General features: G+C 37.9%; 1 protein-coding gene across 5 annotated transcripts in view; it reads left to right on the top strand.

The window, feature by feature from the left end:
* The window catches only part of HERC1 (HECT and RLD domain containing E3 ubiquitin protein ligase family member 1), a 108,503-nt gene that overhangs the window by 46,663 nt on the left and 40,611 nt on the right, over positions 1–21,229 (top strand). For 3 of the 5 annotated variants that reach the window (XM_009943332.2, XM_075431288.1, XM_075431287.1), the window contains exons 19-36: positions 141–314; positions 1,989–2,103; positions 2,200–2,320; positions 3,593–3,764; positions 5,156–5,462; positions 6,790–6,910; positions 7,172–7,223; positions 14,849–15,120; positions 15,422–15,637; positions 15,723–15,843; positions 16,807–17,044; positions 18,052–18,245; positions 18,472–18,627; positions 18,861–18,967; positions 19,211–19,321; positions 19,403–19,579; positions 20,539–20,778; positions 20,994–21,077. In XM_009943332.2, the coding sequence (XP_009941634.2) occupies positions 141–314; positions 1,989–2,103; positions 2,200–2,320; positions 3,593–3,764; positions 5,156–5,462; positions 6,790–6,910; positions 7,172–7,223; positions 14,849–15,120; positions 15,422–15,637; positions 15,723–15,843; positions 16,807–17,044; positions 18,052–18,245; positions 18,472–18,627; positions 18,861–18,967; positions 19,211–19,321; positions 19,403–19,579; positions 20,539–20,778; positions 20,994–21,077 (2,978 nt within the window). Of the gene's footprint in view, positions 1–140; positions 315–1,988; positions 2,104–2,199; positions 2,321–3,592; positions 3,765–5,155; positions 5,463–6,789; positions 6,911–7,171; positions 7,224–11,663; positions 11,730–14,848; positions 15,121–15,421; positions 15,638–15,722; positions 15,844–16,806; positions 17,045–18,051; positions 18,246–18,471; positions 18,628–18,860; positions 18,968–19,210; positions 19,322–19,402; positions 19,580–20,538; positions 20,779–20,993; positions 21,078–21,229 lie in introns of all 5 variants that reach the window. The other 2 variants (XM_075431286.1, XM_075431285.1) reach the window with 1 other exon arrangement.

Raw genomic sequence — 21,229 nt, 5'->3', positions numbered from 1 at the left:
GTAGTTGGACAATGCGGTGTCTTGTGTGTTTTTTTTTAAACGAAGTGGAGAAGGAAGGCTGTTTTATATGCTTTTAGATAGATGCACGTAATCCTCAAAATTTCCAGAGTTTAACTGCTGAAGTATTTCCCTTCTGTTAGACAAATGCATGAGCTCCTTGTTAGAAGTGGCCCTGTCAGGAAATGAGGAGCAGAAGCCATTTGATTATAAGCTGAGACCTGAGATTTCTGTCTACGTTGATTTGGCCTTGGGTTGTACAAAAGAACCAGCCAGGAGCCTCTGGATCAGCATGCAAGACTATGCTGTTAGTAAAGGTAAGGTGTTGAAAATAGATATGTGTGTGTGTGTGTGTTAAAAGTGTATTTCATGCTTCAACTACAGGCTGAGCAGAATCCTCTTTTCTTTGGCAACAATTTTTAGTTCTGCGACATGCTAAACTTCATTTATTGTCGTGTTCCATGGTCTTTCTTGCTTTTTCTGTTACTTAATTTGACACTGATTCCAGTGTTCGGCAAACGTGTAGTTCAATATTCTTTTTCTCTCCAAATTGGAAAAGAGAAACCCTTGTTTGCTTGCTCAGTTGTTGGTGTTTGTGTTTTCCTAGTAGAGCAGGGTGAAACTTGGAATTAAGAAGAAAAATTGATGCAAACTTGCAAAATAAGTTAGGAATGGCATGAAAGGGGAAGTCATCTTTTGTGTTTCGAGTCTCTGGGAGGCTGGCCTGACAGCGTTAATGATTCTTCATGCTTATTGGCTAAAATCTGCGTTCCTGCTCAAGCTTTCCAGCTCTTCTCTCAACGGGATCCACTAAGCATTGTGGTTATACTGCAACTCTCTACTGGATCCAGAGATAATTTTCTGTAGCTCTGGCCAAGCTGGGCCAGATGAAGAAGACAGCAAATGATATTGCATGCGTGTTGAGAGCAACACAGAGAAGTCGGTTGCAGAATTCTGCAGAAGTAGGAATGCCAGTAAAAAATACAGGTTGTCTGTTTGCAAAATCTGAGATGAATGGGCTAATATGTATTATTTTGGTTATGAAATTGGGTGTTTAGAAGTTCATGTGGTTCTGCTCTGTTCACAATGCGAGCTGGCTGAAAGTTGTGTGTTGATGGTTGGCGTAGCATCAAATGCAAAGTAATGGAACTTGCTGAGGAACAGGTAAGTTAGACTGAACTTTATGTGACAAGGTAAGTTTTTGTGATTTTTACAGCAGTTTGCAGGGATTCGTAGATAATATTTAATCGAAAAAAAATATTATGAAGATATTTGTAAGGAAGTGGGACAGCAATAGATTTTTTTTCCCCATGGAAAATTATGGTGCCTTGTGGAGGCTTGTTTGACAGTTTGGTTGTTTTGTAGTAGAACAGTATCATTTTCACAATGGTTCTTCTTAAAGTGGGGAAAAATTATTTAGAAATGAAAAAATCGTTTTTTGGAAATACTGGACGAACCTTAATTTTGAGACCTGAAAATGTCTCTTGTTAATATTAGCAGTGAAGCTTGTGCTTGTGTTAAGGGTTGGCTTTCCTACTGAAGATAAGGCTTTTTCATCATAAGTAGGTCTGCAAAAGAATTCTTGGATGTGGTTTCAGCCACGTGTAGAAGAGTAGAAATTCTCAAATATGGTGTGTGCCTAAACAAGTTCCATGTAAACCTGCGCTGGGCAAAGAGAAGAGCTCCAGTTCAGTGCCCTTGCTTGAAGGAGATGCTGCACCCTGAGTTCAGTGCTCTGAGCCTGGTGGCAGCTCCTGTGCTTGCCTTCAGCTGACGGTTAGGCTGAAGTGCTTGGAGCAGTCTGAAACCCATTTGTCTGAAGCAGTGTATTTATGAGTTACTGATGCTAAACTTATTTCTTAAGCCTTAAAACTACTTATGAATTGAAATATTTCAATGGGTGAAGATATTTTTTTTTCTATGATGTCATTGAAAATGTATTTGTTTGTTGGAAACATTAGCCAGTTTTGATGAATCCTTTCTATTTTCAGATTGGGATACTGCAACTTTAAGCAATGAGTCGCTCTTGGATACTGTGTCCAGATTTGTTCTTGCAGCTCTGCTGAAACATACAAGTTTACTTAGCCAAGCTTGTGGTGAGAGCAGGCAAGTAACTTAAATCTGCTTTTAAAAGTTCCAACTTCAATTTTTAAAAGAAAGTTTATATGATTTTCTTCCTTTTTTTGGTCTCTTTTTTTGTAGGTACCAGCCTGGCAAATCCTTGGCAGAAGTATACCGTTGTGTATATAAAGTTCGGAGTCGCTTGCTTGCCTGTAAAAACATGGAACTTATCCAGACTAGATCATCCTCAAGAGACAGATGGGTAAGACTGTAGATCTCTTGTCAGTTCTTCAGGCTTCTACTGTGTGGTGAGAAAATATTACATAATGTTCGTTTCGGAGATGCCGGTATTTTTATTCTACGTTGTTGAAAAACTTTCAGGAGTTTTCAGATGAAAATGGACAATGTATAATTAGGAGTCGGTTAGTCTGTAGTACATGTGGTATTAAATCAATTGAAGCAAGCGATTGATGGACAGTGTTTGACTCAAGCCCAGCCTGAAGCCTAGCTTTACCTGTTGTAAGCATAGTGCTCGTGTGCTGTGGCATAGAAGCCTACAGCAGAGATGTAGATTTTCTGCTTCAGGGAGGTCTCAGATTCAATACTATTGGGAAAAAATAGCTGGTTTGCGTTTGCATAGTGTACACAGGCTTAATGATAGAATGAAGAGAGCAAATGAGAGGTGCTAGAAAGAGGATGACCATGATCTGCTGCTGCCAAGGCCTGCTGTTTTTTTGGAAAGGCAAACTGCTGGGAGAGGGCAGGTGAATTATGCTGGTGGGATGTGTGTGGCCCAAGATTTGTAGGATTAATTACCTTCCAAAGTATTGTTAAAACTTCTAATGTGACTGTGCGTTTTGTATTTAAACTTTGCCTTCTTCGGATTGTGTGAAGCGGTTTCCTTCCTGCATTGGAAAATTGTCTGTTAGGTAGCAAGTACTTTGCTGATCAGCACTTATATCCTCAGATTGAAGGAAAGCATCAACCCAAATGTATCCGCTCAATCAGAAGGATTTTTAAAATTCAAATTCTAAGACTACTGTTCTTCTTGTGCACCTCATATGCTGATCTTTGATCTTGGGGTGTGCATTTGTTTAATTTCATTAAAATTAAAGGGAGGAAGAAACCAACAAATTCAGGACTAGTAAGAATAAAAATGGTAACATATTGGGTAAGTTTTATCATATTCATGCCCTTTTTAAAGGGAGAAAATTTTATGAGACGTCAGCCTGTGGTTGCTAGAGGCTTTGTCGCTGAAGTGTCAAAGTTTGACAATAGGGTCTAAGAAAGCATAACAAGGAGACATTTTTCTGCAAATAATCTTGAGTAACAGTTGTTAAAGGAAAATTAAATTTTCCAACTTATGTATTTAAAGCCTTGAATGTAACTAGCTGTCTGTTGTTTGTTTCACACAATATCAAAAGTATCTTTTCAATAGGAAAAAAGCTTACTAAATACCTGTGTCCTTTTATGTTTATCTTTCATTTTGGTGAGAATTAATTTCACTGTATATATATATTCTTTTTTAATCAAGATGTTAGATAACCAAGAATCTGCTGATGTTGATACTCAAGAACATTCTTTCACTCGTACAATTGATGAAGAAGCAGAGATGGAAGAGCAGGCAGAACGTGACAGAGAAGAAGGACACCCAGAACAAGAAGATGAGGAGGAGGAAAGAGAACATGAAGTTATGACAGCTGGTAGTAAGTACTGGTTACGTATGTCAATAATGTAATGTGCTTTGGAAGTACAATAGATTTTTGTCGCTGAGGTAAAATGGAGAAATTTCTTAAAAGATTGTGAAAGATTTGTCTGCATAAAATTTTGGGAGGTTTAGTTTTATAAAATGGTGTAGTACTTTTATTGGATCAGAAAACTCTTTTGATACGAGGGAGTGTGAATACGAGGCAAGTGGTCTGCCTTTATGGGCAATTCTCAGGCCCTCTGACGTATACCAACACTTCTATATGCACTGTCTGCAAGACTAGTAGGTTTCATATTTGTTTCCTCTAGACTTGTGCTCAGTAGATCTCTGAGTTTTCATCGGTATTTATGTATAGAATTTTTTGTGTGTTTGTATGTGTTAATCTTGTATGTAATAAGCTTTGAAGAGTAATGTTATCCTGAAGTTTAGGAATGAAACTGCTGTTGATAACAGTGGGCTGATGGAGTTGGAATTCACTTGTATCTTTGAATATCTCTTCTCAATCTGTTAAAATCTTAGAGGTTTTTAGTCAAAGTTTGGTGTTTGCAACACTATTTGCAGTGCTTTCTCATGGGTTGTCTAAAAAACTTAATTCTTCAGAAGAGAGCTTGGAAAAGGTGAACTTTGCAAACTGTTACACTGACTTGGGCTGATAATCAGGCTCGATGGGATAGTTAATACTTTTTTCCGATTTTAGTGAAGCAACATACACACTCAGTTGTTTTCTCTGTGGTTGCCCTACTATTCTCAAAGACAGAAATCATGTCAACCTTTCAAAATTACTGTGGAATTTATGTAGCTTAAAAAAGAAAATGGACTGACTTCAAATATTTTCCATAGATACGTATTTTTCTTTTCTTTTCCAACTATTGTTCCTCCGGATACTGTTAGAATGTTTATCTTTTTCCAGTCTCTGCTGTCATCACCTATTTTGCTGCCAGTATTTATGTTCTCTGTTAGGACTCACATATTCCTGTTTGGGGTCTTACAGACCAAAATGTATGCTACATCTTTAGTTTCTATATGATGTGTCGTCATCTCCCCAGTGCAGTAGGCTTTCCTGAAAGTATACTGTGGAGTTGAATTGCGCGTTTGGGAGGTGATTTCTGGTTCTAGGAGGTGTTCTAGGAAGAGTGTTTAGTGTTCTGTCAAATTGCATTGCCCTCTTCATTTTAAACTTAACATTACGTAAATACTTCATTTAACCTGTTTGCGTGACTTCTTTGATAGTTTTGTATTATTAATATTTTCTTTTACTGTTGGAAAAATATTTGTTGTTCTTTGCAGTGGACCAGTTTTTGGCCCAAGATATATGTGTGTAGATGAAGATTTCATTCGATGTAGCTTTGTCTAGAAGTTAAGACCTTCTTTTTGTGTTGCATGTTACAGAAATATTTCAATGTTTTCTATCAGCCCGTGAAGTAGCTCGCAGTCGGGATCGAGATAGGATGAACACTGGGACAGGGACTAGGCTTGAAGATCCTCCAGCTCAGTCTCAGCAGGAACGAAGAATCAGCACTGATCTGACAGAAGGTCAAGATGTCTATACTGCTGCATGCAACTCGGTGATCCACAGGTGTGCCATGTTGATCTTAGGAGTAAGCCCTGTTATCGAGGAGCTCCAGAAGCGAAGGGAGGATAGACAGTTACAGCAGCCTCCCTCTGCTGCTCCGGAGGGGATCGGACTCATGACCAGGTGGGGTTTGCTGGCTGCTTAGAATTGTTAACTCTTCTCTGCTTCCTTTATAGTTGGTTGAATAACCTCAGTTTTCCTCTGAGGGTTCTTAGAATTATTTTTAAAAGAAGATTTTTGCCTAGAGCGATGTTGTGTTTTTGCTGAGAAAGTGATTTTTCTCAATTTTCTTTGCCCACATTAACTAAACCTTAATAAGAGTTTTATTCTGTCTGGACCATATTTACTTTTTCAAAGTTGGGCTTAGTGATGAATAGCAATGAAGTCCAGATCATCAGGCGTGCAGATAATTTGAGGTAGTTTGAAAAATTACTTACTTTTTCTAAAACTTGTGTGCGTTAGGATTTTTTATTATCATATTTGTATATTCTTGAACTGTACAAATGTCCTATATAGGAGTGTCCAAATCAAATTTGTAGGATATGTTTAAAAGCACAAGCTTCAAAGCCTATTATGAAAAAAGTGTTGTTCATGATTGTTTTTTATAAATATTCGTAACATATTGGCATATGCAAGACAGCTCATTAAATTTGAGAAGTGTAGAATTTAAATAGTCCAAATACTACATCATGTATTTTAATAACCTGGGATATTATTGGTAACACAATTTTATTCTAATCTTGACCCATTTAAACTTTTATTCTAGAGATCTTTGTGCATGTGTATGAGAATATTACAAAGTAATTGTGTAGCGGGCGCTACTAGTGAACTCCTGAGTCTAGTTAAGAAGCTTCTGGTCTACAGAAACTCTGCTCTGATACTTTAAATGAACCTATTGATGGCAAGTTCAGAGGGAGAGCATATATATTCAGTACCCTTTTACTCTTTTTGGCCTCTTTTTGGAAATCTAGTCCCTAAAGCGTGGGTGGCTGCCTCTGTCGTTGTCAAAGTGCCTTTCATCTCCAGCATATCAACTTCAGGATGCATTTTATGGATGGGTTTTTGAAAAGTTCAGTGCTTTTTCACCCACTTACTCAGTCTCTGTTTTCTTGTCCTCTCAGCTCAGAAGTGTTTCTCTGTGCTGTATGTAATACTTACAAAGGCACTTGAATGATCAGTCATTTGAGGTTGCCGTTTGTTCAGCTGACCAATAAAGATGTTAAGAGTAACAAAGTTTACGAATACCCTTTGTAAGCAGAATAATTGAAGCCATCAGACCACTTTTTTCCTCTTTGGTGTGGCCTTGTGATGTTCTGTGATAGTGTGGTCCCAAATAAAACTGTGGCACCTGCTAAATTGGACTTATCAACTCTTACTTTTGCCTAATAATCAGTATTTTCTTTCTTTCTGTGCGCATGCGTGTGTATGAATGTGTGTGCACCTGAAGCAGGAGTGAAAGTCTTTCTGCAGAAAGTCGCTCAATCCATGCAAACTCAAACTACAGACTGATGAAGTCAAGAAGTGAATCTGATTTATCTCAGCCAGAATCAGACGAGGAAGGTTATTCATTGGTAAAGTAAACTAGCATTGTGTATATTTAAGTGGGAAGTACATCTTAAACATTTGTTTAGTACTGTGTTTCAGTATAGTGATCTCTTTTAATAACTGCCATTGTTAAGAGAAAGTAATGGTGTTAAAAAAAGCAGTTGGAATTATTATGGCTCTGCTAACTTTCTCACTCTTATGGGTGAGGGAGGCATTTTAAATACTCAAATTATGCATCCCGTACATTCACTGAAAGAAATGAGGCTTTTATTAATCTTTTAATCTAGAGTGGAAGACGAAATGTTGATTTGGATTTGGCATCATCATACAGAAAGAGAGGTAAGTTTTATTTTTCATCTAGGGGATATTGACCTGATAAATATGTTAGTATTTCCTAAGTTAAAGTGTGTTTGCAATTAAATACAGTACACAATAGCAATCAGGATGTTAAAACTGAGTGTTTGGAAATAACCTCTAAAATAATTATTACCTACTGTTTGTTGTGCTAAGTTCTGTTGCTTTGTGGCTTGGCTGTAGTATTTCCTAGGTTAGAACTGTTTATTCTAGTTTCTAGAATTGTGATGCTCTTTTGAAGCAGGTGAGGATTTCTGTGAGGTCGAGTGAATTGGGAACTTTCATTCTGTTTTCACTTGCATGACTTCAGGAAGAAAAACATTGGCAGAGAAGTTCACTATGAAGTAGAACACTCTGTTCGTATGCTAGCAATGAACTTTCACCAGAAAATGTACTTCAACATGGAGAACTTGTATCCAGAATATACTGCTTCAATTTTTGCATCTTCTCAGTGCCAATGCACCTACAGAACCAAGCAACCGCTTCTTCCATTACTCCAGTATAAATCAGAGTTTTAGCTTTTGTACTGCTTTTTGTTGCTTCTTCATTCTGGGGAATCTCAATAAGCTTCTTCACAGAAGGTAGTGGAGGGAGCAAAGGATGTTTGTTTACACAGAGGCCAATAAGTCCCACTTCACTCTGGATGATGCAGTCTCTTGCTAGAATCACGGCTTCTGTCTGATGTCAAAATCTTGAGAAGAGGTTAACAGGAGTTAGGTTGGGTTATGATACGCTTTAATTACAGAAGCCTTAATACTATTAGGTAACGTAAGAGTTATAGTTTAATAGCCTTCGTCATTAAGCAGAGTACTAAGAGATTGCTTGCTCTTTTAAAGTGTTTTGGAATTGTAAAAAACTGTCAGTGGCAGCACTCATTGCACTTCAATTTGTAAATAATGTGGAAAGGAATGCCTTGTGCATCGATAACCGATTGAACCAGTTGAGCAGGCAAAGAAGTTTGCTAGAGCTGTTCATGCTGTGACAGCAGGATGTATGGTCACCGCATTCTCACTGTTAGAAGATCCGATAGCCTCTGTCAGCACTCTGCAGTATATTCTTTGAAGCCACCATTTTTAGCTTTGCCATTAATCTGACACAGAACTCTTCGCTGACTTTCCTCTGTATCCTACAAGTAATCCAGGAAGTCATCTCGGGTTAGATCTGACATACAGCATATTCTATGGATTATGGTTCCTGAGCTGTTGGTTAGACTGATGAGGTGGTTTTGGTCACGGGCTCCAGGGTATAAGGAATAATGCAAGAATAGGCTTTGTCAACCAACCACCCTATAGAAGCATTTTATTATAGAAGAGGGTTCTGCACCAGGTGTGTAACACTGAGGAGGCGCTGGGCTAAATGCCGCTGGGCTAAATGCAGTTCATCTGTCCAGAACCTAAAGAAGCTGAAATGGCTCATTTGCAAACTCCACACTCTGGCAACCGGTACTGATACCTGTTTTCTGGTACTGGAGGACTTGTTTGCTGTGCTGTGGTACTTCCAGAATTTTTTGTGTGGTTTTGGCAGCTGGAAGTTAGTCAGCATACAATAACGAAAACTTTTGTTCTTGTTCTGGATGATATATATGACAGTTTTGGTTGATGCCAATACCAGACTCATCTGGTGAATGCAGGGTGCCTTTACAGGGCAGCATTCCTGATACTTCAGTCAAGGTCAGGAGAAGATTTACAAAGATCTGTGTGATCGAGTGGATGAGCTGTTCAGCTCGCTGCTCTGCAAGGTCTTTCATTTCTGATGAAATGTCTAGTTTTGTGAATCCTAGTTGATCTTCTAGAACGGAAGCATGCCTCAGTGTTTGGTGAAGATGTGACTTCCAGACAGTTTGGCTTGTCCGTCTCTTGTAACATAGCCAGCACGCTGAAGTGCTAGAGATACCACAGTGTCTGTCAAAGATGTTTTGACTGGTAAAACCCCTTCTGTTTCATCTTCATTCTTCTGATACGCCGTGACTAATAAAGGGGACATTTATGTTCACGGTTACGTCATCTTGAAGAATAGGAGAAATCTGTAAGTTCTTACAGCATGTTCACATTATGCTGTGCTCCCTCCTGAGTTGCTGACGAAAGAGATTAAGGAGTTCCATCAGAATGAGCTATCTGCATTTGAATTTGCTACATTTGTTAAGAATTGGAGGATTAGAAAAAGCCTGATTTCCTGTTAATGGCAAGTGAAATGCTGTAGAAGATATGACCTACAGAAGACTACAAGCATGGTTCCTCAAGAGGATCTCCAGCTGGATTTTTAGGTGCCACCGAACTCAGATTCCCCTGAAGCAACCATTAGACATTTTAGTGAGAAACAGGCAACATATTTTTATTTGTTAAGGGTTTTTTTGAGATCTTATTTCCATACGCATATTTGTACCTTGCGCTCCCAGGTCTTCCATGTATGATTTGCTTTTGAGTGGAAGACGTTGAAGGTGTTATGCCCCTCTAAATGAGGAGGAGGGGGAGGAAATGTGCATGCTATATAGATGCTAGAGAAGATCTCTGTTTTGAGTGCAGAGGATAGTCATGCATTACAACAGAAGTATACTTTGGAAACACCTCTCAAATTGCAGTTAACACAAAGGCTCCTGGTTTTTCTTGTCTCTGTTTCTACAAACCAGCAGTATCCACTGTTGCTTTAAGGGACTTGCAGCCGAACTTTTCAATTTTTTATTGGAGTGAATGTAGAATTGGTAGTGTTAGGTGGGAAAGAACAAGTCGAGTCTTAAAGAGGAACCATAGGAACCACTTCCGATTTCTTTCAGCTGAAGTTTGTTAGTTGACAAATTCAATCATGTTTTCTTTGACATGTGATTTTTAGAACAATATCTTAACTTCAGTTTGCAGAAGTCCCTTGAAACTATCTGGTTTTTTAAGCATGTCTCCATAAACTCTGTGAAGGAATTTGACAAGTGGAGCTAATTGGGAAGCAAAAGCTTTTCCTGAAGAAATTTTCTTCTGTCACCATTGGTATTTTTCCTGTAGGCTGTGCTATTTTAGAGACTTAGCAGGGAATTTTCACTAAAAAAAATGGCTTAATATACAGCGTGAGGTTCCTCCTGTCTCTTCTGAAGAAGTTTACTGGAACTTAACCACACCACTTGTTACTGAGCCATGACCACACATGATGTTTCCAGCTGAGGTTTTGCAGGGTTAACGTATCGTCAGACTACTCTTTGCAGAGTATTTGATCCTTGCAAAGTTGTCAGAACAGTGTAGTGTGTATAGGGTGTGGGTGAGTGGTTATTTTGTAACAGGCAGGAGAGTAGTTCCCTCTGGAGTGGGTTGGCTTGTTTTAGAATTTCTGTTTAATGAATGCAGCAACTCATTATTCAAAATTCAGATCACATTTCCTTAAGAATTGAATCTCACTATTGGTTATAGGCTGATTGTTATGGTATGGAAGCTGTTCCTATTCATAAAATGCAGTATAGAAAACTAGCAGTATAATGACTAATACTGTAAGTTGTTCCTGTGGTCTTGCAGATTAACGGTTAACAGGGTTAACGTCGTAGCCACTCAGTCCACTCTTTAATTGTCTTCTTCCTTCATTTATTGTATCTGTTCAGAAACACGACTGCGGTATTTCTACTTCAGCTTGAGGATCCTTTGAGTATCTTGTTCCTTCCTATTACTTAGTTATTTCTGAATTAATAAACTTTTCCTTCCATTACTGCAGAGAAAGTCTTTTCAATACTTCTGTCACAAGTGGTGATGAGCATATTAATATTTTCCCCTCATATCTCAGCCCTTTGGGATTTTCGTGTTGCTTAGATTCATCATTTTCAATTTTTCAGATCCAGAGAGTATGCCTCAAAATGTTGTACCTATCCTGTGGAGTCCCTGTGGGATACTGTACACTGCGTTAGGTACTTAGCAGTAAAGAATGCGTGTGTAGCAGCGCAACCCTAAGCATAGTCACAGACAGATACACCAGAGTCCTCCAGCCTGGAATTTTCTTACTTCACACAAATCTTAGCTGGGTGAATTTCAGTGTGCTTGTGTACTGTAGTACTTTACTAACACAAATGGGCAACTCTGAAAAAAGCAGCAACTTAAATGAAATCCAGATTAAATTGAAATAATTTTGTGTACCTGTAATAATACGAGTTCTGCATTTTGAAACCAAAAGATGGTGTTTGATTAAGGGAGGTAAGCATGTCTTGGTGTATGCATACAGTGGTGGTAAAGGGGATACTTTTTTTTTTCCATGAAAAGAAGGTGGAGAATTTAGAAAGTCTGTACAAGAGTAAATATTTTTTTTCCCCCCCAACTTTGCTGCTTGATATATTGTTGTATTGATTGAGACGAGACTGATCATTTAAGTCTAAGTCAAAATAATATGAGGAAGAGATTTTATGACTATGTTACCTTCTGTTTCAAACGTCTGCTTTTGTCTTCTGATTCTTGTGCGGTGTAGTGTATTTACTCGTTTTTGGCCAGTTGAGCCCCAGAAAAAAGAAGAGCTTCAAGCAAGTAACCGATGGCATGTTTATTTTTTTGTCTGTATAGCTTCCCTACATGTTTTATGTTTTATGAAGTGTGTATTGCAGCTGTGCCACATTCATTTAGAGAACTCATTATTACAAGCTGGCTTATAAGGACAAGTAAACTCTTTTTTTTTTTTTTTTACTGTAAGCTTAAAGTTCATTCTTATGTGCAACTCTGTTCCTGTGATTGTAGAGGCTGATGGAAGTGCTAAGCTGCAATCAATTCTGTGTAAGTGATACTACACAGAATCAAGCTAAGCTGTAATATATAATTGTACTTCTGAGTCTTCTATTGATATTTAACATCTTCAAGGAAAAAAAATTACTTTGTTTTAGATTTGTGTGCCCTAATTCTTAAACATTTTTATTTCTGACATATACTACTTTGACTTCTGACATCTTTGTTTTTAAACTCTGTGGTTTTAGTTATGACTTCTTGTGTTTCACATTTAATCTGTATCTCATAATTGTTGGGCTTCTCTCCTAATTTGAAACTATTTTAAATTGCTCTTACATTTAAGCATTCTTGCATTTAATACTAAAATGATTAGCTAAGACCTTATCTTTTTTCAAATATGAAATAGTTCAGGTTTTTATTAATATATGGTGAGGTTTTTTCTTAGAAGAATTGTTGACTATCAAAACTAAGTTTTCTTCTGACGTTCTGTTAATCCTTGAAAGGTCTCCTAAAGCCTATGATTGAAGACATTGGAATTTCTTTTTGTTTCTTTGCAAATCCTTTTGATTCTGTGCTGTGCCTCACAGTGGCATAGCGTAGTGTAGGGCTGGTGAAGGGTAGGAAGCTGATGTCACTTGGGGGTGCTTTAAGCTCTCTTGCTGTTGGAAGACTCTAGGGCTGAAGGAGGATTTTGAAATAGTTATTGCAATGTAGGCCACAGTTTGTGGACTTGGTAAGGATCTGGCTGTGCTTGCTGTAGGAGATGTGAGGCTTCAGTTACCATCTCCCTTGGGCTCTGTTCACCATGCATATGCCAGGAAACTCCTTCCTACACGAAACTGAGTGTTTTAGCACCCTTTTATTCTACTGTGTCCTATTTATCCTATGTTTCTCACCTGCCACTTCAACATAAACTTAATTTTTAATGGAGAGCTTGAAAACAAGTATTATAAGAATTAGTATTAAAATTAGGGTAAAGTGGTTATCTGTCTTTACTTTTGTTTTAAAAATTGTCACTAGGTATAAATTGTAAAATTGAGTAACAGAATTTCTTTAAATTCTTTCATAGTAAACATGACAAAATAAATTGTTCTCAGTAAACCAGGTAATATTGCTGTGTTACATAAACCAGCAGAAATTAGAATATTAGATTACTTGGAAAATTCGTCTTTAAACGTAACCTTTGCATTATCCAAAATAAATTTGTGTGCGTATATTTTTGTCAAATACCCAATAAGACCTAAGTACTGTGACGGTTCTTTCTGAAGCCGTTGCAATCTGTTTAGCAGCAAATGTGAGGAATGCTATGCAAATGCACATGAATGCTATTTCCAGAAAAGGAAATGGAATGTGAATGGGTTTTCATAATTCATAGCCTTGACAATTAAATATTTTGGCAACTAAGTGGAGATTATCTACCTAATTTACAAAGGAAAAGCAAAATTTCACAATATTTTCAATTTGTAAGTTGCATGAAGGTCCAAATTGTGATCTACAGGTGCAGGAGTTGTCCTAAGTTCGAGAACGGATGTGTCTGCCTTTCCTTGTTCCTGTGAGCAGCTGCTTACAGAGCTGCTGCGGGTAGGCAGTGTGTGAAGGAGGTCCTCGTACTAGTATCCGTCTGTTTCCATCAGAACTCGGCCTCACTGACGAACAAAAGCTTTCAACAGATGAATTCCTATGAATTTATGTGACTTTCTCCTGAAAATTGCTATTTTTAGTAACGTTTGAAGCTGATACCCTGCAGGCAGATTTTAAAAACGGAAGTGTTAATGTGGATTTGTACGAGTACTGTGCATTTTGATTCTCCAAATTAGATCTGTAGCTCATTGTGCACAAGAGACAGCAATATAAAAATTCTATGTAGATTATTTAAAGTAATTCAAACTAGAATTTCAAAGTGAATTTAAACGTATATGAGGATTCCACATAGGTCTCCAGACATTACATATCTGTACAGGTGGAAGGTTCTCTTGCGTAGGGTCTGCCCTCTTGTATTACTCTTGTAGCTCCAGGTCGGTTAACAGCATTTACAAAAACAGTAAAATACCAACTTATGTGTTGATACGTGTATTTAACTGATGCGTATCAGTTAACTGCTGATGAAGGTATGGCTGCAGTGACACTGCATCATTTGTGCCAGGGATAGAGTGCTAGCAAAACGGCTTCGGAAATGAGATCAAACGTATGATGATAAATAAGTTCCAGTGCTGCAGCTCGAAGACTGCTGGTCACTTGGAGTGGTGCATTTATTACTGACGGTAAAGTTTCAGGTAGTGTAATGACATGCTGATGTGATAGGAAATACTTGAAACTAGACTTGTGAAATTGCCAGATGGTGCAGGTACAGATCTAATACATGCTGTAGAAAGTATTTAGTATACATGTATAATCGTAACAAAGTAAGTGTTAGTCTAAAATAAAAATTTTCTGTTCCCTTCTGCAGTCATGAAGTCTGTAAATATTTCATTCAAAATAACATTGTGCTTTTTCAAAACTATGAACTATATAGTGGCTTTATTAAAACCAAAAAACACTCTTGTTTTGTGGTTAGACCTTAAAATAGATATCCGAAGTGCACGGTTTCTGTTATAGCAGATCTTTTCTTTACTGTTTTCTCATTTAGCTGCAAAGCATTTTTATGCAGTGTTCTAGCTTAAAGCTGAGCAGTTTGAGTGGCTTCTATCTTTTTGCTTTCTCACTTGGCAGCGTGTTGCAATACTGCTTTACGTAATTAAAAGAAATACAACCTTTCCTTTACGGAAATGCCTGTAAACTTAAATCAAGTGTTTTGCTCTAAGTTGCTTAATGCATGGTATAATTAACATGAATATCCATTCTCCACCTGTATGAATAGCAGCAGTTCAGTCTTTACCTACTGTCAAAGTGTGTTACCTGGTGAAATGGAATTTATGTATTCATTATGTATATCTTTAGGAGCAGTACGTGGGCAGGTGGAACCTTTAAGTGACTCATGGGCTCGACTAAAACACAGCAGAGATTGGTTATACACTTCCTCCTACTCATTTGTTGAGTCCGATTTTGATCTCTCAAGATCCCTTGGAGTTCATACTTTGATTGAAAATGTTGTCAGCTTTGTAAGTGGAGATGTGGGAAACTCGCCAGGATTTAAGGAACCAGAGGAAAGCATGTCCACTAGTCCACAAGCATCAATAATTGCAATGGAGCAGCAGCAGTTGAGGGCTGAGGTAAGTTTAACACCTTTTATCTTCATACATCATGCGCATTTCATGGGTTCTATTAAAACAATGTCCAAATTCTGTCTATTAAGGACGTTTTTCCTCTCTTTTCAGTTAAAATATCTTAACTGAAACTATGTAAATAAACTCTAAACCAAAACTTAAAGAATTCCCTTTTTTTTAAAAAAAAAAAAAGGGGTTGATGAGAAAACCGCTACCTCATTTGTTCTCGCTTACGGTTAAAGATGATCTCATTCCCGAGGAGATTTGCTGTGACTTAATACTGTCTTTTGCCTACCTTTATTTTTAGCTTCGTCTGGAAGCACTTCATCAGATTTTAGTGCTTCTATCAGGGATGGAGGAAAAAGGTAGTGTGCCATTACTGGGAAGTCGTCAGATAGCAGGATTTCAGTCGTCTTCATTGCTTACTTCTGTTAGACTACAGTTTCTTGCTGGCTGCTTTGGTCTGGGCACTGTAGGACATGCAGGTGCCAAAGGAGAGAGTGTGAGACTGCATCACTACCAGGTACATGCTTTAATACTTTCTGCTGTTTCAATAACTGGGTGATAAAAATGTATCAGTCCTTATAATATTTATTTGTTTGACCCAGGATGGTATCAGAGCAGCTAAGAGAAGTATTCAAATTGAAATCCAGGTAGCTGTGCACAAAATTTACCAGCAATTATCTGCTACGTTAGAAAGAGCTCTGCAAGCTAATAAGCATCACACAGGTAAGTGAAAACCAGGTTCGCAAAATATGTGCTCTGATACGTGGTACAACAGCTTATATGTTTAACAAAGCAGACTTTGATATTAGGAACCAGAATTCACTGAAGTATCTGTCTGACTGCTTTTCCTGAGAGAAGCTTTTTAACTTTTTTCTATCTGGATTTTCTTCAGGTGTTAGCTCTTTTCTTTTTTAAGACTTTTGGGTATTGTCAGCCTTTGTATTTTGCATACCACAGTCTTCCACAGTCACCTGTGTCTTTAGCACAAAGTGCCAAAGGTTTCTCAGGGACAAACAGTTTTCTGAAGAGATGAGAAGTCTTCAGTCTTGTTTCTTTTGTTCAAGTGAATTTTCTTTAAACCCAAAACCAAAGAACAGGACATCTTGCCTGTTTTGGAAGCCCTATCTCTTGGGCTTCTATAGCCAGATAATTGCTGTGTGCATCTGTCCTTAATGGATAGGTGGAACTCTGCACCTCTTTGCCTTTGTACGCGCACTGACTGAGAGCTTCAGTAAAGGAGAGAGGTACATAATTTAGTTTGTTGGTAGAGCCTAATGGGCACGCTTACCTGAATTGTTTCGTTGTTTCACTTACAATTAAAATGGAATCGAAAGAGATTTCTTGAGAATCAACTTGAAGTACAAGTAGAAAATAAGTATTTCACCCAGTTATGCTTACCCTAGAGAGGAGATTCTGGTTTGAGATTTAGCCTCAGAACGTCTACATAACAAACTAGATCTACATGGTACTCTTCCTTGGACAACCTTGACGTTGAGGTTGCATTGAGTTAAAGGGGGCTGAGATCGTACCTAAGAAAGACTACCTCAAAGTGTCTGACAAAGAAGGCTAACTACTTGATAATTTAATTAATTATATTTTATTTTAAAAATAATCCACTGTTTTTCTGTTTTAGTGTTCTTACTCTACACAGCTTACTAATTAAAAACAACTTTATTTTAATCTTAGAAGCACAACAGCGTCTTCTGTTGGTAACAGTCTTTGCTCTAAGTGTACACTATCAGCCTGTTGATGTCTCCTTGGCTATTTCCACTGGCCTGCTAAATGTGCTATCACAGTTGTGTGGCACAGACACCATGTTAGGACAACCACTGCAGCTGCTGCCCAAAACTGGTATTTCTCAGCTCAGCACAGCTTTGAAAGTAGCCAGTACAAGACTACTTCAGATCCTTGCGATCACCACAGGGTAAGTATGGAATGCTCCCTTGCTTTCAGAAAGCTTAATTGTTAAGCTTTTCAGCACCCTTTAAAAAGAACTTTTCTTTTGCATGAGCTTTCTTTAGGACAATAAATGCTGTTCGAAAGCATGGAAGTGAAGGGTGGGGAAAAAGAGTAGTCCCATTATTCATAAGAAAAATGCATGTAAGACTGATAAATATTTTTAAATTGTAAGTGAGGAGTTTGGAGCGGAGTAGTTAGAACTTTATGGTCTGTAAACATTACATTCTTGTAGTGCCCATTTTTCTCATTTGGCTTTGTATCTAGATCTGTTCAACTGACATGATGAGGCTTTCTGTTGTTGTGCAGAAGTCATTTGTGTAAAAGCCATACCAGTAATGTGGTATGAGTTCTTCAGAGCAGTACGTTGTGCTTTTTTTCAGTATACGAAGGAATTTTCTGAGGAATAATGGCCTCTGCTAGACCAGGGAACAGCATCCAAAATCCTGTCAACGCTTAAATATTTAACTCAGTAAAGAAAAAATCAGTGGAGAAAGTATTTTCTATTTAGAGCAAGACTATTATTTAATATTCAGTATATGCATCTTCATTCCAGTGTTCATAGAACACATTGCGTTTACCTGCCAAATCTGTATTGTAAAAAAACCCCAGTAACCCCACACCAAAACAAACAACCCACAAAACCAACACCGCATCTTTGGAAGCTGCAGTGGGGTTACACTTAATTGACGAAGTTGTTCTTTTTCCCTGAGGAGGTACTGGAAATGTATCCTTTGATTCCAAAAATTGGACAGTTCTAAATTGTCTTAAAAATAGGATTCAAATAAGAATAATCTACCAAGCGTATGGTGGAGGATGAGGAGCAGTAACCTGCTGCAATAGAATGAGTTAGAGTTAGTGCTGTGCGAAGGCCGGTTGTCACTTGCACTGAGTTTATAGCTGTGTCTTTATGCTATTGTTCCTGGGATCAGCTGTCAAATACTCTTATATTTACTTTTTTGTGTGTACATGTAGAACCTATGCTGACAAACTGAGCCCAAAGGTGGTCCAGTCTTTGCTGGATTTACTATGCAGTCAACTGAAGAACTTGTTATCACAAGCTGGGGTGATGCTTATGGCTTCCTTTGGAGAAGGGGAAGGTGAGGAAGACGAAGTAGAATCAAAAAAGACAGAGTCAAATGGGGATAATGAGAAGAGAGACTTCAGAGGTAATTATCTTGCATCATTTCTGTTACAATTTTGAAATAAAAGAAAACCAGAAAGTATTCTGTTCTGGACTCGCTACTCTCAAAACTGGAAACATCCAAAGCTCAAGTGTGAATGTCTGCTTTATTTTTTTTTTTTTTCTACTTTGATCTAACTACTTTAAAATTGTTATTTGCAGATACTGTAGAAGTAAGGTTGTAAATGAAAACTTTTAATTTAACTTCCTAGCTGCTCTCCGAAAGCAACATGCAGCGGAATTGCACTTGGGAGACTTTCTTGTTTTCCTGCGTAGAGTTGTGTCTTCAAAAGCAATACAGTCAAAAATGGCATCTCCAAAGTGGACAGAAGTACTTCTTAATATTGCTTCACAGAAGTGCTGCTCAGGTACAATCTTTTCAAAATGTACTTAGTGCTTACTTGCGTTTCTGTAGTGCAGTTCCTGAAGCCAGGTCCTGTTAGAGCATGTGTTACATAGTGAACAACTACAACTAATGTCCGCAGACGCACACAAGTTATGCTTTGGGAAATTGTGCACTGGTAGCATGCAGCTGGCAGCACAGGTGCGTGCCTGATGCAGAAGTTGCTTTCAGGTTCTTAACGTATTGTTCCATCCTCAGGAGTTCCCTTGGTTGGCAATTTGAGGACTAGACTTCTTGCACTTCATGTACTAGAAGCTGTATTACCTGCTTGTGAATCTGGCGTTGAAGATGATCAAATGGCTCAGGTCTTTATATTTTGTTATAAGCTTTTACACCTGTTTCTTCAAAAAGTCTCATTAAACTTTTAAATGTTTCGTAGTTTTGTTCAGAGTCCAAATCAGATGAGGCTCAGTGTAGACATTTGCTATCTAAGAGCACTAAATATTTTGACATTTATACCTACAAAGCACAGTAGAACAGTATAATATTATTATTTGTTGTCCTCTTCTTGGATTTAAAATGATCTGAATTATATTCTGATACACTAGGTTGTGGAACGGTTATTCTCGCTTCTGTCTGACTGCATGTGGGAGACTCCAATAGCTCAGGCTAAACATGCCATTCAAGTGAAGGAGAAAGAACAAGAAATTAAGCTGCAGGTAATGATGCTTTTGCTTTCTCTTTTTACTGAATGCAACTGAGTTACATTTACTGCAAGTATTTTGTCGTATTTCTGATAGAAGCAAGGAGAGTCTGAAGATGAAGATGAGAATCTTCCCATACAGGAGGTGTCATTTGACCCGGAGAAAGCTCAGTGCTGCATAGTGGAGAATGGGCAGATTCTGACTCACGGGAGTGGGGGTAAAGGATATGGTTTAGCATCCACTGGAGTTACTTCTGGGTGTTACCAGTGGAAGGTAGGTTGCATAAAAGTGTATTTCTTAACTTCTTTTACTTTGTTTTGGAAATATACTATGACATACAAACAACAGCTAGCTAGGTTTTGTCCCTTATGACAACATACTTGAGTAAATGACATTTTGGCAGTGTTAGGTTTATGGTTGGACTCGGTGCTCTGAAGGGTCTTTTCCAACCTACAGGATTCTATGTTTCTATGATTTTCAATCCAAAGTGAAGCATTTGTGGCTGCTTTCAAGCACTGCCAGTTGGATATGTCACTATACAGACTGGAGACCGTGAATGTGTATGGTGTATTTATAGAGATGATGGTACTTATCCCTAAGATCCATAGTCAGCACAAATGTGTGTTGTCCTGCAGTCGTTACCTGCTGAACTCTGTAGATTTTGATTTTTCATTCATTTAGATTTTTTTTTTCATTACAAAAATACTTCACAAAACGTTTTCTTGCAAAAAGACACATCAGCCTGTCTGACTGACAAGACCAGCCTTCAGTGCGTCAGCTGGAGTGATTTTTTTTTTAGGGGTATAGAAACATACACAGTTGCAGTCGTTAGTACGACCTTCAAGCATAACACTTCTTTTTTTTTTACTTGAATCTGTGTAAATCACTCACTGTGAACATGAGGAGTAAAGCTGGTTTATTTCTTTAATATTTTTAGCACTTGTAACCCAGCTTCTGGGTGTACACATTTTGAGTCTGGAAAAAAACCCAACTTCTTTGTGTATGTACATACAGTGTTCTTAATTACTGGTAGGTTAAGTTTAAATGACATGTTAATGACTGACCTAATACACCAAGATGTCATTTTAGAGGTAGAGTGTGATTTTAGCTTATTAGCGTATCATTTTGTATTAAAAGCTTCAAGTTAAAAGTATGAATGAATGTGTGTAAGGTAAATTTTCATTGCTTTGTTGTGTTAAACGCTTTATTGCCTGTTTTGTTTTGTCTGTTAGTTCTACATTGTGAAGGAGAATCGAGGCAATGAAGGCACGTGTGTGGGAGTTTCTCGCTGGCCAGTACATGACTTCAACCATCGCACTACCTCAGATATGTGGCTGTATAGAGCCTATAGTGGTAACCTTTATCACAATGGAGAGCAAACTTTGACTCTGTCCAGCTTTACTCAAGGAGATTTCATCACATGCGTGTTAGATATGGAAGCAAGGACTATTTCCTTTGGTAAAAATGGAGAGGTATTTAACATTAATTGTTTTTGTGGTGTTTTTTTGCAACAGTAGTTTGGCATGGATATTTTATATAAAACTAAACATGACAGTTAAGAAGTGACAGTTTCAGTACTTACAAGGATTATAATGCAGGTATAACTTTGTCACGTTTCACATTTTTGCTAGTTAAGGTGTTCTAAGTTTAGGGGGTTTTGTTTTGTTTTTTTTTTTTTTTTAACTAGGAGCCAAAGCTGGCTTTTGAAGATGTGGATGCAGCAGAGTTGTACCCTTGTGTTATGTTCTATAGCAGTAATCCAGGAGAAAAGGTAACTTAAATGTTCATCTGCACAGATGTACTGTTTTGTAAAGTCAATATTCTTCATTATAGCCCGTCTGGTGCTATGTCTTGGATGTATGACCAAAACAGTGTTGATAATGCACAGTGTTTCAGCTGCTGTTGAACAGTGTTTACACAACG

The sequence above is a fragment of the Opisthocomus hoazin genome, chromosome 10 (assembly GCF_030867145.1).
Source record: "Opisthocomus hoazin isolate bOpiHoa1 chromosome 10, bOpiHoa1.hap1, whole genome shotgun sequence".
Lineage (NCBI taxonomy): Eukaryota > Metazoa > Chordata > Aves > Opisthocomiformes > Opisthocomidae > Opisthocomus > Opisthocomus hoazin.
Note: the sequence above shows the minus strand (reverse complement) of the source record. Positions and strands in the feature narration are given on the sequence as shown.